Genomic DNA, 12,501 nt, shown 5'->3' with positions numbered 1-12,501 from the left:
AAAAAACGGCACTCTTCGTGTGATATTAACTATATGAAATTATATATATACATTTTCTGCCCCCATATTTTGAATTATGTGATAATTCTAAACGCATTTTAATAGACCGATTCATGCAGTGAAAGAAGGCACTCTAAATGCGTACGCGCACTAGTTTAAAACCCTTTAATTTACTAGACTTCATCACCTAATGTATGCGTGCACTCTGTAGGTGTGTTTTGTTTGCTTTTCGCGTTATACTCGACAATATCAAATCGTACATCGTTAAAACAATTATTACGATATTATCGCAGACCATACATATCGCACACCCCTATTCTGTTTAGATTTTTATAATGCATTGTCTTCTTATCGATCCACCAGTTCACATTTAAAGCTCTGCGTGTTTGCAGGGTAAAACATAGGTGGATTTTTACATTTGTCTGAACTCTGAACAAAACATCAGTTTTATTGAAAATGCACATTCATTCTCTGCCAGCAGGTGGAGCGAACCGTTTCCAGACTTTGAATGTGCAACGCTCATGTTTATTTAATGAAATCATAGCCTTTTGAAGTTTAATCTTCACATTCAGCCATATTCGGCCAATCACAACGCACTGGATAGCTGGCCAATCAGAGCACACCTCGCTTTTTTAGACCGATGAGCTTTGTAAAAATCGACACGTTTCAGAAAGGCGGGGCATAGAGGAGAAACAATGATGTACAGTATGTGGGAAAATTATGTTTTTTTTTAACCTTAAACCGCATAAACATTTCATTACACCAAATACACAAAATAATGTTCTTTTTAGCAGCATCATATGACCCCTTTAAGACTTTTTAAAGGCCTTAAATTTGATACGAATACATTTAAGACATTTTAAGACCCCGCGGAAACCCTGTATTCACAGCACACAAAATACACACTGTAAAAACAGTAATAGTACACTATTTTGAACATAGGCCAATTGAACTGGACTAGTCTTACCCGTGGAGATGGAGGCTGTTGCTGGTTGTCCATTTTTTCCACACATCAATGTTTTTCCTCATCGTTCCATCTCCACTGTAGAGAAAAAGGGGCTGATTTTATTGTTTGCTGTTTAATTGCAATGCAATTTCAGATCATTTCATGTTACACTTTATTTTATGGTATCCTTATTACATTTAAAGGCAGTTTAGATGATTTGGATCAAAAAAAATTTTGTTATGCTGGTTGAAAGTCTCTTCACATCCCGATAGCAATCACTAAGTTAAGTGGTCTAAATGTATTTATATGCATTTATATAATCTGTGGAAGGTGTAGGACCATAAAATGTTCGACCAATCAAATTATTCGGTCCGAACATCACGATAGGCTCTCCTGCCTGCCTGTCAACATATGTATTTGCATACCTCCGTGCACCCTGTTTGTTAGTTACTTGAAAAAGTTAGTGATAATTAGTGATTCTTCACCAGATTACACAGATTACAGATGGTGGTCTCATCACCACATTTATACCCTTAGGTAATTTTAAACTGGACTGTATTAACTTAAGAGTTTCCTTTAGAGTTTTCCATTTTTTTAATTCAATTACATCAGTGTTTGGTTAACAAGGCAGCAAATTTTGAATCAAATAAAAGTGCTATTCAGGAATGAACTCAAAGTTAGGAAACTACAATCCTACTCAGGCAAAAAGGCAAGCCATAATTACATCTTTAAAGTCAACTTCAAATCCTTTCATCGACGGAGAGAAATGTTTAGGCAGCAAAACCAGGCTGACCACACTGTCTGTGTGTGTGTGTGTGTGTGTGTAAGATGTTTGGCCTGCTGGTACAGAGCAGACGGTGTTGTGCTTGGCACCTGATTCTGCTGCAGGCCAAGTATAGACTCCACCAACTATAAACCCTGCTATATGATGTTACACGCGGGGAAGAGATTCACTGCTCAACTGTAAACACAGAGCCCTGGCATGTGAGTGCGCATCTATAATTGTGATCCCTACATACACTGTGGTCAATCACAACTTCATATCTGTGTACAAGAAAGCAGCTTATACATCAACAATGTTTTTAATAATCCACATTCAAAGTACCTAAACTCATCTCTTTGCAGCTTACTTTGGCCTATAACCACTTAGAAGAGACCAGCAGATGACATTTTAAGCAACCAATAATCACAAACCAGACTGTAAGGTTGAAGCTTCTGGGAAGTTTACGGGAAAATCAACACAGAATTTTAAGTTTTTTTCCAGAAAGATTTGGCAGGTAGAAAGACACTACAGATGCTAAAACCAATCAAACCCATTTCATGTATACTAAAACCAGTTCCCGGTTTCATTCTTAAAAGTTTGAACCAGACTTATTTTTCTGTATGGCATCTATGGCTCAGACGATCACCTCATACTTTGCCAAAATAATAATTATTTTAAGTTGGGTTGTATATAGTGTAAGGGTATGGGGGTTTGTGTAGTATAATTTTAGTATTATTTATATACTATTATAGTATTTTTATATTCTGAATAACCTTTTATTTTTATATTTTCAGTTTTAATTTTATTTTTTGTTTAGGCTTTAGAAAATGTGTTATGTGCTTCTGTCATTTTTATTAGTTTTTAATATTTTAAACAGTTTAAATCCCCCAATCAGTGCTTTTCTCATGAATGAATACTTAAACTTCCCAACCTGGCAACCACACACGCACTTTCTCCCTATACTAAAGTGCTGATGAGCTGAAAACACACTGGCAAAAATTTAAGTTTAGCGTTCTCCATTCTGCTCAAATAAAAGTGTAATACAGCCAGTCTGTTTCCTTTCGGTCTGTTGTTTGCCGAGACTAAATCTGCTAGCAAACCATGCAAGTTGTCATTCTCTTGAGTCGTACCGATTTGAGCAAAATGATCCTGATTAACAGTGCAACCATCATCATGCAGCTCTAATTACTCATTCTATTTCAGTTACTTGGCAAGGCGACATTTCTAATTTAATATTTTGATTGAAAAACTAGAGCTTTTTCATGGAGGTCAATAAAACCAACTCTGGGTCCAAGCAGAGACCCTCACCTGCAGGGTACATCACACAGGATCCGGTCATAAAACAGGACGTCCTTCTTCCCGTCCTGTTCTAAGTGCAGACGTGGAATGCTAGAGGCGTCATGGTTGACCACCATAATACACGGACTGTTCAATCTCTTGGCCTGGTGGACCAGCAGGTAACAGCGCTTGTTATCCACATCATTGGCAATTACAAAACCCTCTGAAGACACAGAAGAGATGGAGGATAACTATGAGATATGATCATCTTAAATGAAAAGCCATACTAATGAGTAACTGTTTACCAGGGAAAGGCACATCCATGTCAGAGTGAAGCATCTCTATTAGTTGAGCAGTCTTCGATCCTGGAGCTGCACACATGTCCAGAATCTAGTCAGACAAGCCAGAGAGATGGTGGAGATGAGACCTCACAATTATAAAGATTCCCCAAGTGCGGAAAACACACAACACAGAAAAACATTCAGCTGTTGAGATGATGTACCTTATGTTGAGGCTCAATTTTCAGTAGAAGAGGAGGAATCATACTGACTGCTTCCTGTCTGCTAATATTCCCCTGATTGAGGAAATTGGATTAAAAGAATGGCTGGTCAAAAATTATATTTGCATTTATTAAAAAACAAAGAGGTTCCACAGGCATTTACTGATTTTTATTTACCGATTCAGTTTCGCTGACCAAGAACTGGTGGAATTTCTCCAGGAGTGGAGATTTGCGCAGAATCTTTCTGCTCAGGTTAGTGTGCCATGCAAGTTCATCAGGATACCTATAACAGCATGTACAATGTTTTACAGATTTCCAAGGACATTCAAAACTAATTTAAAAGTAAGACACATAAGCAAATAACTTTGTATTCATCTTACCAACTTAAGGGCTGAGGAGCCTCGATCTTCTGCCCATCCACCTCAAGATCTTGAACCTCTTTGAAGTATTTCTCTTTAAGAGTATGAAGGATTTCTTTGGCATGACTGATTACAGGGGTTGAAAAAGGGACAAATAACTGTAAAATTGTTGTATACACTTTATATTTCCAACTTCTATTGTGTTACTACCTGAAATAAAGTGTTGTTTTTTTATTATATATATTTTCTCTTTTTTTGTTACTGTTATTCATACGTAAAAGAGATGCGACTACAACATTGTTGTATTACTCTCATATTTTGTTACATCTCGATAAACATTGTTCAAAAAAAAATGTAAAATTGTTAGTGCTGTCAAACGATTAATCGCGATTAATCACATCCAAAATAAAAGTTTTGTTTACATAATATATTAAAAAAAATGTAAGTATCATATTATGATATGATACGATACTGATATATCAAACAGAATCGTGACACGAGTATATTGTCACTTATGAAATTACAATGTCCTCTCAACTATCCATGAAAGTTGTCAAGCAATATGGCTTGAAAGCAGCACGGCTGACGGTCAGTGGTAAATGATACGATTCTGAGAGCAGTAAATAGAATTTAACTAGTATTTTTCAACCATTTAAGTCCTAATTCAAACGGTGTGGCAGTCAAATCACTGTTTGTCATTCAATTACAACTTTAGACCTGCAGAAAACATCAGGTCACCTCTTGTATCCAGTGATGCGTATTGTAGCTGGCAGTGGCTCCCTCATGGCCTCCATGAACTCCTCAAACTCTCCCTCGGGAACAATCTTCAGCTCCGTGTAGTAATGCTCAAAGAGTTTGTTTTCCTTGATGATCTCAGAGTATCCAGCTCCCCAGCCCTGCCAAAAGAACCCACGTGAGTGACCATTACTACCTACCTGCATGCCATTTACCACGAGATTACATTGAAACTGTTTTATATTATACAATAACAATGATATAACTATATAATGTGTGTAATCACCGTGCAACATAAATTATATTCAGAAATGAATCTGCAGTGTTGGCACCGGGCAGAAAAGTAAGAAGCTAGAGCAGTTAGCAAACTCACAGCATCATCTCTGTTTCTTTTCCCCTCTGGTCTTCCATCTCTGTCCTGCTGAGCTCTTTGTCTGTTTCTGTTTTTCCTGCCCATGTTGGACACGCATATAACTCTGGATATAAACCTGCGTTGCGTTTTGATTGAACTGCGCTTCTCAGCTCCTTCTGTACTCACGTGTTCGTGACGCAATCTAAACAAGCGCACATTCGACTGAAAGACCCCTTCCTTGGTGCCCGCATTATTGCCTGACTTATATGCAGAAGCTTTTCTTTTTCTACCTTTAAACCTTTAATCCTAATTAATTCACAGTCAGAAGAATAAAACACGACTTACCATGGTACAACTATAAAAATAACGCAAATCAAAATATGCGTTTTCACCGTGGATGTTGTTCTGCATGTCAATATTTCATTCTGCATTTGACTACGTTTTTGAAAAATATCAAATTAGGAAAGCAACAGTAAAAGATCAATAAACAATAAAATATACATCTCTTTTATAGTTACTAATAGGAGCCGCTTATGCAGCACTAGCTTTTAAAAACGTGCATATATTAAGGCGTGTTTTGTACATGCCCCGCCCACCGTCTTTCTTGATTGGCGAAACCCCTGTTGTGATGGGCGGGTCTTCCAGGTTTCTCCGCGGCGCCAGTTTGTTTTGTGCACGAGTTACAAAACATTACCTGAACCTTTCTTCTACTTAAGTGGTATTAGCAATTATGGACGCTATTCTGAAGACATTATTCTCCTCGGAGGAGCAAGAAGTGTACGTTTTGGATTGTTTATCGTACTTGATTATGGTTATGGCATTCATAACTTTTGTGACTTTACTCTTTGAGCACGTGCCCTATGGCAGATATGCATCCAGGAGGTATGGATTCCCTGTGAATGTTCAATTCGCCTGGTTTGTTAAGGAGCTGCCGGCTTTTCTGGTGCCTTGAGTTTGGTGCTCTGGAGTCAATGTGCAAAGATAATGCACCTGCCCAACCAGCTACTTCTGCTCATGTTCATTTTCCATTGTTTGCAAAGGTATGATTTTTCCTTGTTATACAACATAAAATTTTTTTTTTTTAAATCTATGTGTGTGTGTGTGCATATATATATATATATAATTTTTTTTTTTTTACATAAACTGAAGCATGTATTTCTCTTAGGTCCCTCATCTACCCATTTTTAATTCGAGGAGGGAAATCCACACCATTCATCTCGTTTGTCCTGGCCTTTGTCTTCTGCATTTATAATGGGTACCTGCAGGCAAGATACCTGAGTCACTATGCAGATTACCCACCTGGTTGGGTTACACATCCCTGTTTCATCATAGGTAGGTGCTAGTGAGTAAATATTCAGTGTATAAGTGTCATTTCTGCTTATCTTCTAATATATAAGATAGAATATAGTGTTGTTTCTAATACTTTTAAGAGCTGATGTACACATCCCTGTTTCATCACAGTGCTAGTGAGTAAAGACTCAGTATAAGTGTCATTTCTATCATGTTGCTTATCCTCTTTCATACAAGATGAGTGTTTGTTTCTATATAATATTTTTTAAGAGCTGATGCTGGAATTCATCCCTCACCACCAGGGCACCATCAGCACATGACAGAACACAATGCATTCACTCTACTGGTCAAGGAAGAGACATAAATAGTTACTTCTTGTTATTCTCACATTCCAGATCATTTCTCTAGACCTTACAGTAGGTCACCTGACTGGTTACTGTAGCATTGACCACTGCAGGGTATAGATATTGGTAATCTCTCTGAACCCTGGCTGACCTGTCATGGTTGACCGAACATTCGCTGCCATTCCCAGAATTCCCCTGTATTCCCTAGAGGCCTTTGTAGCAATCATTTTGTTACAGTATACATTGTATACTATGTTTTATTTTTAAATAAATAAATACTTTAATTCAGCAAGGACACATTATGACAGTTAAAACATTTATGATGTTACAAAAGATTTGTATTTCAAATAAATGCTGTTCTTTTGAAGTTTGTATTAATCAAAAAATCCTTTAAAAAAATGTATCATGGCTTTCAAAAAATATGAAGCAGCACAACTGTGTTCAATGCTGATAATAATAAGAAATGTTTTTGAGCAGCAAATCAGCATATTAGAATAATTTCTGAAGGATCACGTGACACTGAAGACTGGAGGAATGATGCTGAAAATACAGCTTTGCGTCACAGGAATAAATTAAATTTAAAAATATATTAAAATAGAGTTATTTAAATTGTAAAAAATTATAATAATATTTTACAATATGACTTTTTTTTACTGTATTTTGCCTTGGTGAGCATCTTTTTTTCATATTGTAAATGTATTATGTTTTTTCAGGGTCTTGTATGTGGTTCCTGGGATGCATCATTAATATTCACTCTGACCATATTCTCAGGAACCTCCGTAAGCCTGGAGAGACAGGCTATAAGATACCTAGAGGTAAGACAGCAATTATCAGACTGACAGCACCATTTATGATTTGGAAATGTGTTAGAGTGGGAAATGTGGCCTAAAATCGTGCACTGAAATGGACTAAAATGTTAGTGCACAGCGTCTTTACCATGTTTCACATAAAACAGTCACAAAATTTGAGTAACAGCATCATGCAGTTTTACATTTTACAAACAGGCTTTTGATTTTACCACAATATATGAATATTCTAAATTCAAAAATGATCATAAAATTTGGTGCCAATATACATACATATTCAAGAGTATTCAGAACAGAACACAAATCATTTGAACCACAGCACACACCGCTCAGATGGGTGGTCAGTGCTAAGGCGTCCTCTTCAGTGCTGGTTTGAGTGTTAATGCAATGCAAAAAAAAAAATTCTGTTTCCCTTTGAATCTGGCTTTGCCTCTGAAAGAAAATAAAAATAGATGCCCTTTTTGTTCGTGACTCATTGCCTTAGCAACTTGTCAGGACCACCCTGCTCCAGAGATCCTAATAGTTTGTGACATTCATTCTATCTCTTTTCCCATACAGTCAGTGTCCATGCAGGATGCAAATGCAATCATCTTTTACTTCACTTACTTTTTTTCTTTATTTTTTAAGGACAAGTGTTTTAAAGCTGCCATCACTACTCTACAGGTTATTATCAAAAAAATTACAAAATAAATGAAACTGAATAAAAAATCACAATATGCATAATATATGTGAGTCGGTAAGCCTTCAACAAAAATTTATCAAGTCTGCTTGCATTGTTTAGCCAAAACAAATGGATTTAAAATGAATCCAATATGTCAAAGTTGTTTAAATCCAAAGGCTCGTTCTTCTTTTATTTGATGTATAAGTGATGACTGACATGATGAATCAGACATGCTTTTTTCTGACATATAAAAAAAGACAACGTGCTGGTCAGATGGTTTCACACTTAATAAGACTCATGTGATGCGATTTCTCTTCTTTGAAACAGGCTTGAAATAGTTTTTTTATTGTTTAGGAAACAGATCGTTTGTGTGATGTCTTCCGATCAAATGTCTCTACTTAACTATTTTCTGTTTGTAGGGGGCATGTTTGAGTATGTATCAGGAGCAAACTTCTTTGGGGAGATTGTGGAGTGGACTGGATTTGCTCTGGCTGGTCACTCGGTCCATAGTGCAGCTTTTGCTCTCTTCACTCTCATTGTGCTGTCCAGCAGAGGAATGGCCCACCACAAGTAAGACATTACCGTATGAAACAATGCATTCTTGCCCAAGGTGATTGCAATTATCAAAAAAAAACAAAAAAACTTTTGTATGCTTTCAATTCTCATGTCTGAGTCATAATTAATTCAAGAATCACATGAAATAATAATTATAACATAAATAAGTGAAAACAAATATGAAGCCTATTAGGACTATTTGCATTGTGACATTTACATTTTCCCCACAAATATTTCTGGTTTTTAAATAAAAATTATATAGACAAAAAACAAGAACCAATCAAAATGACAAAAACACAACAAAATTACTGAAACATTAACTAAAGTCAAAATGAATACAAAATAAAAACTAATGCAAAATATTAATATATACTGTAATATCTCCGAGAAACTAAAATAACACTGATTTCAACAACTATATAAATATTAAACCACTTTTTATTTAATTAAAAGAAAGTATTACTATTTTCTTTTGTATTATTTCTCTTTTTTAGAGTGAAATGTGATTTCGACATGTTCTAGACAGATTCACCCATACACGTTTTTTGTTGTATGATGACATCAGTATCAGAGATTGTTTTGTAATGTGTTATTTAATTTTTACAGGTGGTATCTCACAAAATTTGAAGACTATCCTAAATCAAGGAAAGCTTTAATACCGTTTGTGCTCTGATCCTGTGGTAAGCCCATATGCCACACTTCCACAGATACAATATTATGAAATTTTGCCCATTATGATTGCACAACAAATATTTTTATTAATGCTTCATATTTTATGGTTTTCAAGGGAAGTGCTATCATAATGTACAGAGACTGGTGCATCGAGCATTACACAATAACAATAACTCAATTCTACAAGACAAATAATTGATTTATATTATATAGCAGCACGCATATTTATGAAGTGCAAAAACAGCATTACTATAAGAGATCATACAGTGTCTGAGATGAGATGAGATACACATGGCAGGCAGCTGCTGCCATAATCCAGACGTTCCCTATTAACCACCTCTTCTTCAAGACAGTAACAAAATATGGACTTTCTGATCGTGATGGATACAAGGCTGTCCAAGCTCAGAAAACGCGAGGAAACGCATGATTTATCTGCTGAAGAGAGAGAACTTTTAACCATGTACTGCAAGTGTGACAATAGCAGAACCATTAATCATGTTATACACACATCTGATCTAAAATATTCAGCCCTTCATGGGGAATTTGCCATTGTGGCAGTTTGGACTGAACATTTCTGAAACTTCCTGTTTAATGAAAAGCTATGCTGTACATGAGTGTGTTAAAATTAAGTCTCTTTAAATGTTGTGGAAATAGATTTCAATTTAAAAATTGTATTATGTTTATTGATTAATGTGTCAATCTTTAACCCCCAAAAGTGGACTGTTTAGAAGGTTTAAGAAATTAAATTGGATGAATTTCAACAGGGGCATAACAGTGAATGGATTTATTATTGGATGTCATCATTTGTCATTACCATAAAGCCTCCAGTCGATTCCATCTTAACAAACTAAATGCACCTTCTGCCAAACACTTTTCCCCTTGACATTTACCAAGAACTTTCAGTCAACAGATGGCAGGGTCAGTACATGAAGCTGTCAAAATGAAGTATTAAGATCAATAACCAGAAGTATCCAAAGAGCGAGTGCTGCTCTCAAAGAAAAAAAAGCGCATGCCTTGCCTTAAAAGGACAGATATAGTTATTTTTATGAAACATTTGTTTTGTTTTGCTTTTATACTTCATTGTAAGATACATACTAATTGTAGAAATCATGCAAATCATGGTAGTATTACCATAATATCTTTTCTACATTGAATGTACAACAGCATTATGTCACAAATTCAACTCAATCCAAATAGCTACAGCTGTTTTTTGTATACAAGTTATGCTTGCAACATCTTCATTTACCATCGCTGACATGTTTTGACATGCTCTCATAATACCTTCAGGTGTAATGTATGAAGTATGGCGAGAGTTGTGTGTTGTATGTCAGTGCTGTCGGCAGTGAAAGTGGTTGTGTTCATTTACGCTGGAATGTGGAAGGTTATACAAATTGCTTAGAAACATCCCGTTGTCTGTTGTGTAATACTGTGAAGTGTTTTATACAGTTGTGAAACAGTATTTTATCCATCTTTTTTAATAGTTAAGCTCTTGTTTTTTTTATTTTTATAATATGCCTCAGATATACACTGTAGGCCAAAAGTTTGGAATAATTCAGATTTTTTTATGTTCTTGAAAAAAGTATTTTATGTCTTGGTGGCAATTAGTCTTGGTGACACTTTTTTCCAAGTCACCAGTGTACTTCAGCTTTCATTTATTGACATTAAAGTTCAAAAAATCCTTCTAGTTGATTCCCCTCAGATGTTCCTGGTCAATCTGGAGCTGTTGTAGGTGTCACGTCAGGCAGTGAGCAATCTTGTCTGACCGTTCTTTGGAGAAATAACCCCAGCCTCAAGCAAAGCAATGATGAAATCCCCCTGCAAACCACATTGCATGCATACATAACCTTTTGCAACACCGAGCAACCCCCTCACAAGGGCTTTAGGCTCTGAGTGATGTAGAAGCATGCAAAAGACTTGACACAAAAAAATGTAACACTCAAGACTAGCAGCATTGACAATCCGCTGTATGAATGAACCATCTCTGCATGTAGTGTGACAGCAATGCACACAGAACGAGATGTGTGTTCTGACCGTGCCAGGCTTCCGCCACATTACACATGCTGCACGTGAGCTGAAGGCAAAGCACTCGTTGCGTACGTGGGAGGAGCTTATCGGTGCTTTCTTCTTCATCCTGTCAGATTATGATTTATTATCATCAACAGAATGCCTGTTCTTTCCTCGAAAGCACGATGGCAATGTAACCATAGGGTTCCCTTATTTTCATGAGATTTGCTACTTGCTGATTAGGTTTTTTGGATTAAGATTTTTATCATTATTTGCCATAAATAAATTGATTTCAAATTGGAGCATGAATTTGTTTTACTTCCTTGAAATTACTGCACATTTTTCACAGTACAATCAGCATTGCTTCCAGTTTCATATAGCTTCTTTAAGCATTAAAATGTTGATTTGCAGCTTCTTTTGGCACACCACTAAAGCAGTGGGTTGTATAATTGGTAATGGAAAAATATGGAGCTATTTTCTCCAATGTTTCCTTTTCAATAATTGTCAGCAGATACTGTTTGATTGTCTAACACATTCTGCATCCGTGCAGCATAAAGAAAACAACTTTGTTACATATGTAACTTTTTTCATACACATTTTTCTTTTTAAAAAAAGAATGTATTTGAAATGGAGATTAATCATAATGATTATTTTAATTAGATTTATTTATTTATTAAAGAAAGAATTTATTAAAAATTAAAACAATTCTATGATTTATTAAAGAAATTCAGCAGAAGTACAAAAATAGGATTTGTAGGGAGACCTTCAATTACTCACTTATAGTAGGGTAACAGAGGTTAAGAACCACAAACGCATTTTTTTTTTAAATTTTATATACTGAAATAAATAAATGCTTTAAATATTTTAAATGCCAAATTATTGTTTGCATTTTTCACAATATTTAACTAAGTATATTTTATAATATAATTATATATTTGAATGCATATGTAAGGGTGTGTGTATGTGTATACAGTATATTGTGTTTTTGTATTGTATGTATGTGTGTGTGTGTGTGTGTATATATATATATATATATATATATATATATATATACACTTAAACTCTATATGGAATGTCATGTGGTTACTTGCAATATTTATAAGCTGTGCTAACAGTATCTGTTCCTTGTTTGTTTGTTGTGGTTTAGGCCTATTTTGTGTTGGTGTCTTTAAAATCTAATATAAAATGGAAGATTACTATGAAACTATGAAATGTAAAAAAAAAAATGTAGATGCAT

The 12,501-nt window shown here is 35.5% G+C and overlaps 2 protein-coding genes across 2 annotated transcripts in view; one reads left to right on the top strand and one right to left on the bottom strand.

Moving 5' to 3' along the window:
* LOC107754797 (NOP2/Sun RNA methyltransferase 2) overlaps nt 1-5,223 on the bottom strand; it is a 28,562-nt gene extending 23,339 nt beyond the window's left edge. The window contains exons 1-8 of the mRNA XM_016571383.1: nt 4,954-5,223; nt 4,584-4,741; nt 3,867-3,971; nt 3,664-3,769; nt 3,490-3,561; nt 3,293-3,377; nt 3,018-3,210; nt 968-1,042 (exon numbers count right to left, since the gene is read on the bottom strand). Coding sequence (XP_016426869.1) covers nt 968-1,042; nt 3,018-3,210; nt 3,293-3,377; nt 3,490-3,561; nt 3,664-3,769; nt 3,867-3,971; nt 4,584-4,741; nt 4,954-5,037 — 878 coding nt within the window. The 5' untranslated portion in view covers nt 5,038-5,223. The remainder of the gene's footprint in view (nt 1-967; nt 1,043-3,017; nt 3,211-3,292; nt 3,378-3,489; nt 3,562-3,663; nt 3,770-3,866; nt 3,972-4,583; nt 4,742-4,953) is intronic.
* A 439-nt stretch (nt 5,224-5,662) lies between these two features.
* On the top strand, nt 5,663-9,638 carry LOC107754806 (3-oxo-5-alpha-steroid 4-dehydrogenase 1). The gene is given in 6 exon segments (XM_016571393.1): nt 5,663-5,879; nt 5,882-5,972; nt 6,098-6,264; nt 7,280-7,381; nt 8,453-8,603; nt 9,195-9,638. Coding segments are annotated over 6 exon segments (795 nt in total). The 3' UTR covers nt 9,262-9,638.
* The last annotated feature ends 2,863 nt before the right edge of the window (nt 9,639-12,501 follow it).

This window comes from Sinocyclocheilus rhinocerous, unplaced genomic scaffold (assembly GCF_001515625.1).
Source record: "Sinocyclocheilus rhinocerous isolate Xijiao unplaced genomic scaffold, SAMN03320098_v1.1 scaffold21, whole genome shotgun sequence".
NCBI classification, from domain to species: domain Eukaryota; kingdom Metazoa; phylum Chordata; class Actinopteri; order Cypriniformes; family Cyprinidae; genus Sinocyclocheilus; species Sinocyclocheilus rhinocerous.
The sequence above is the reverse complement of the archived record's forward strand: the minus strand, read 5'-3'. Positions and strand labels throughout refer to the sequence as shown.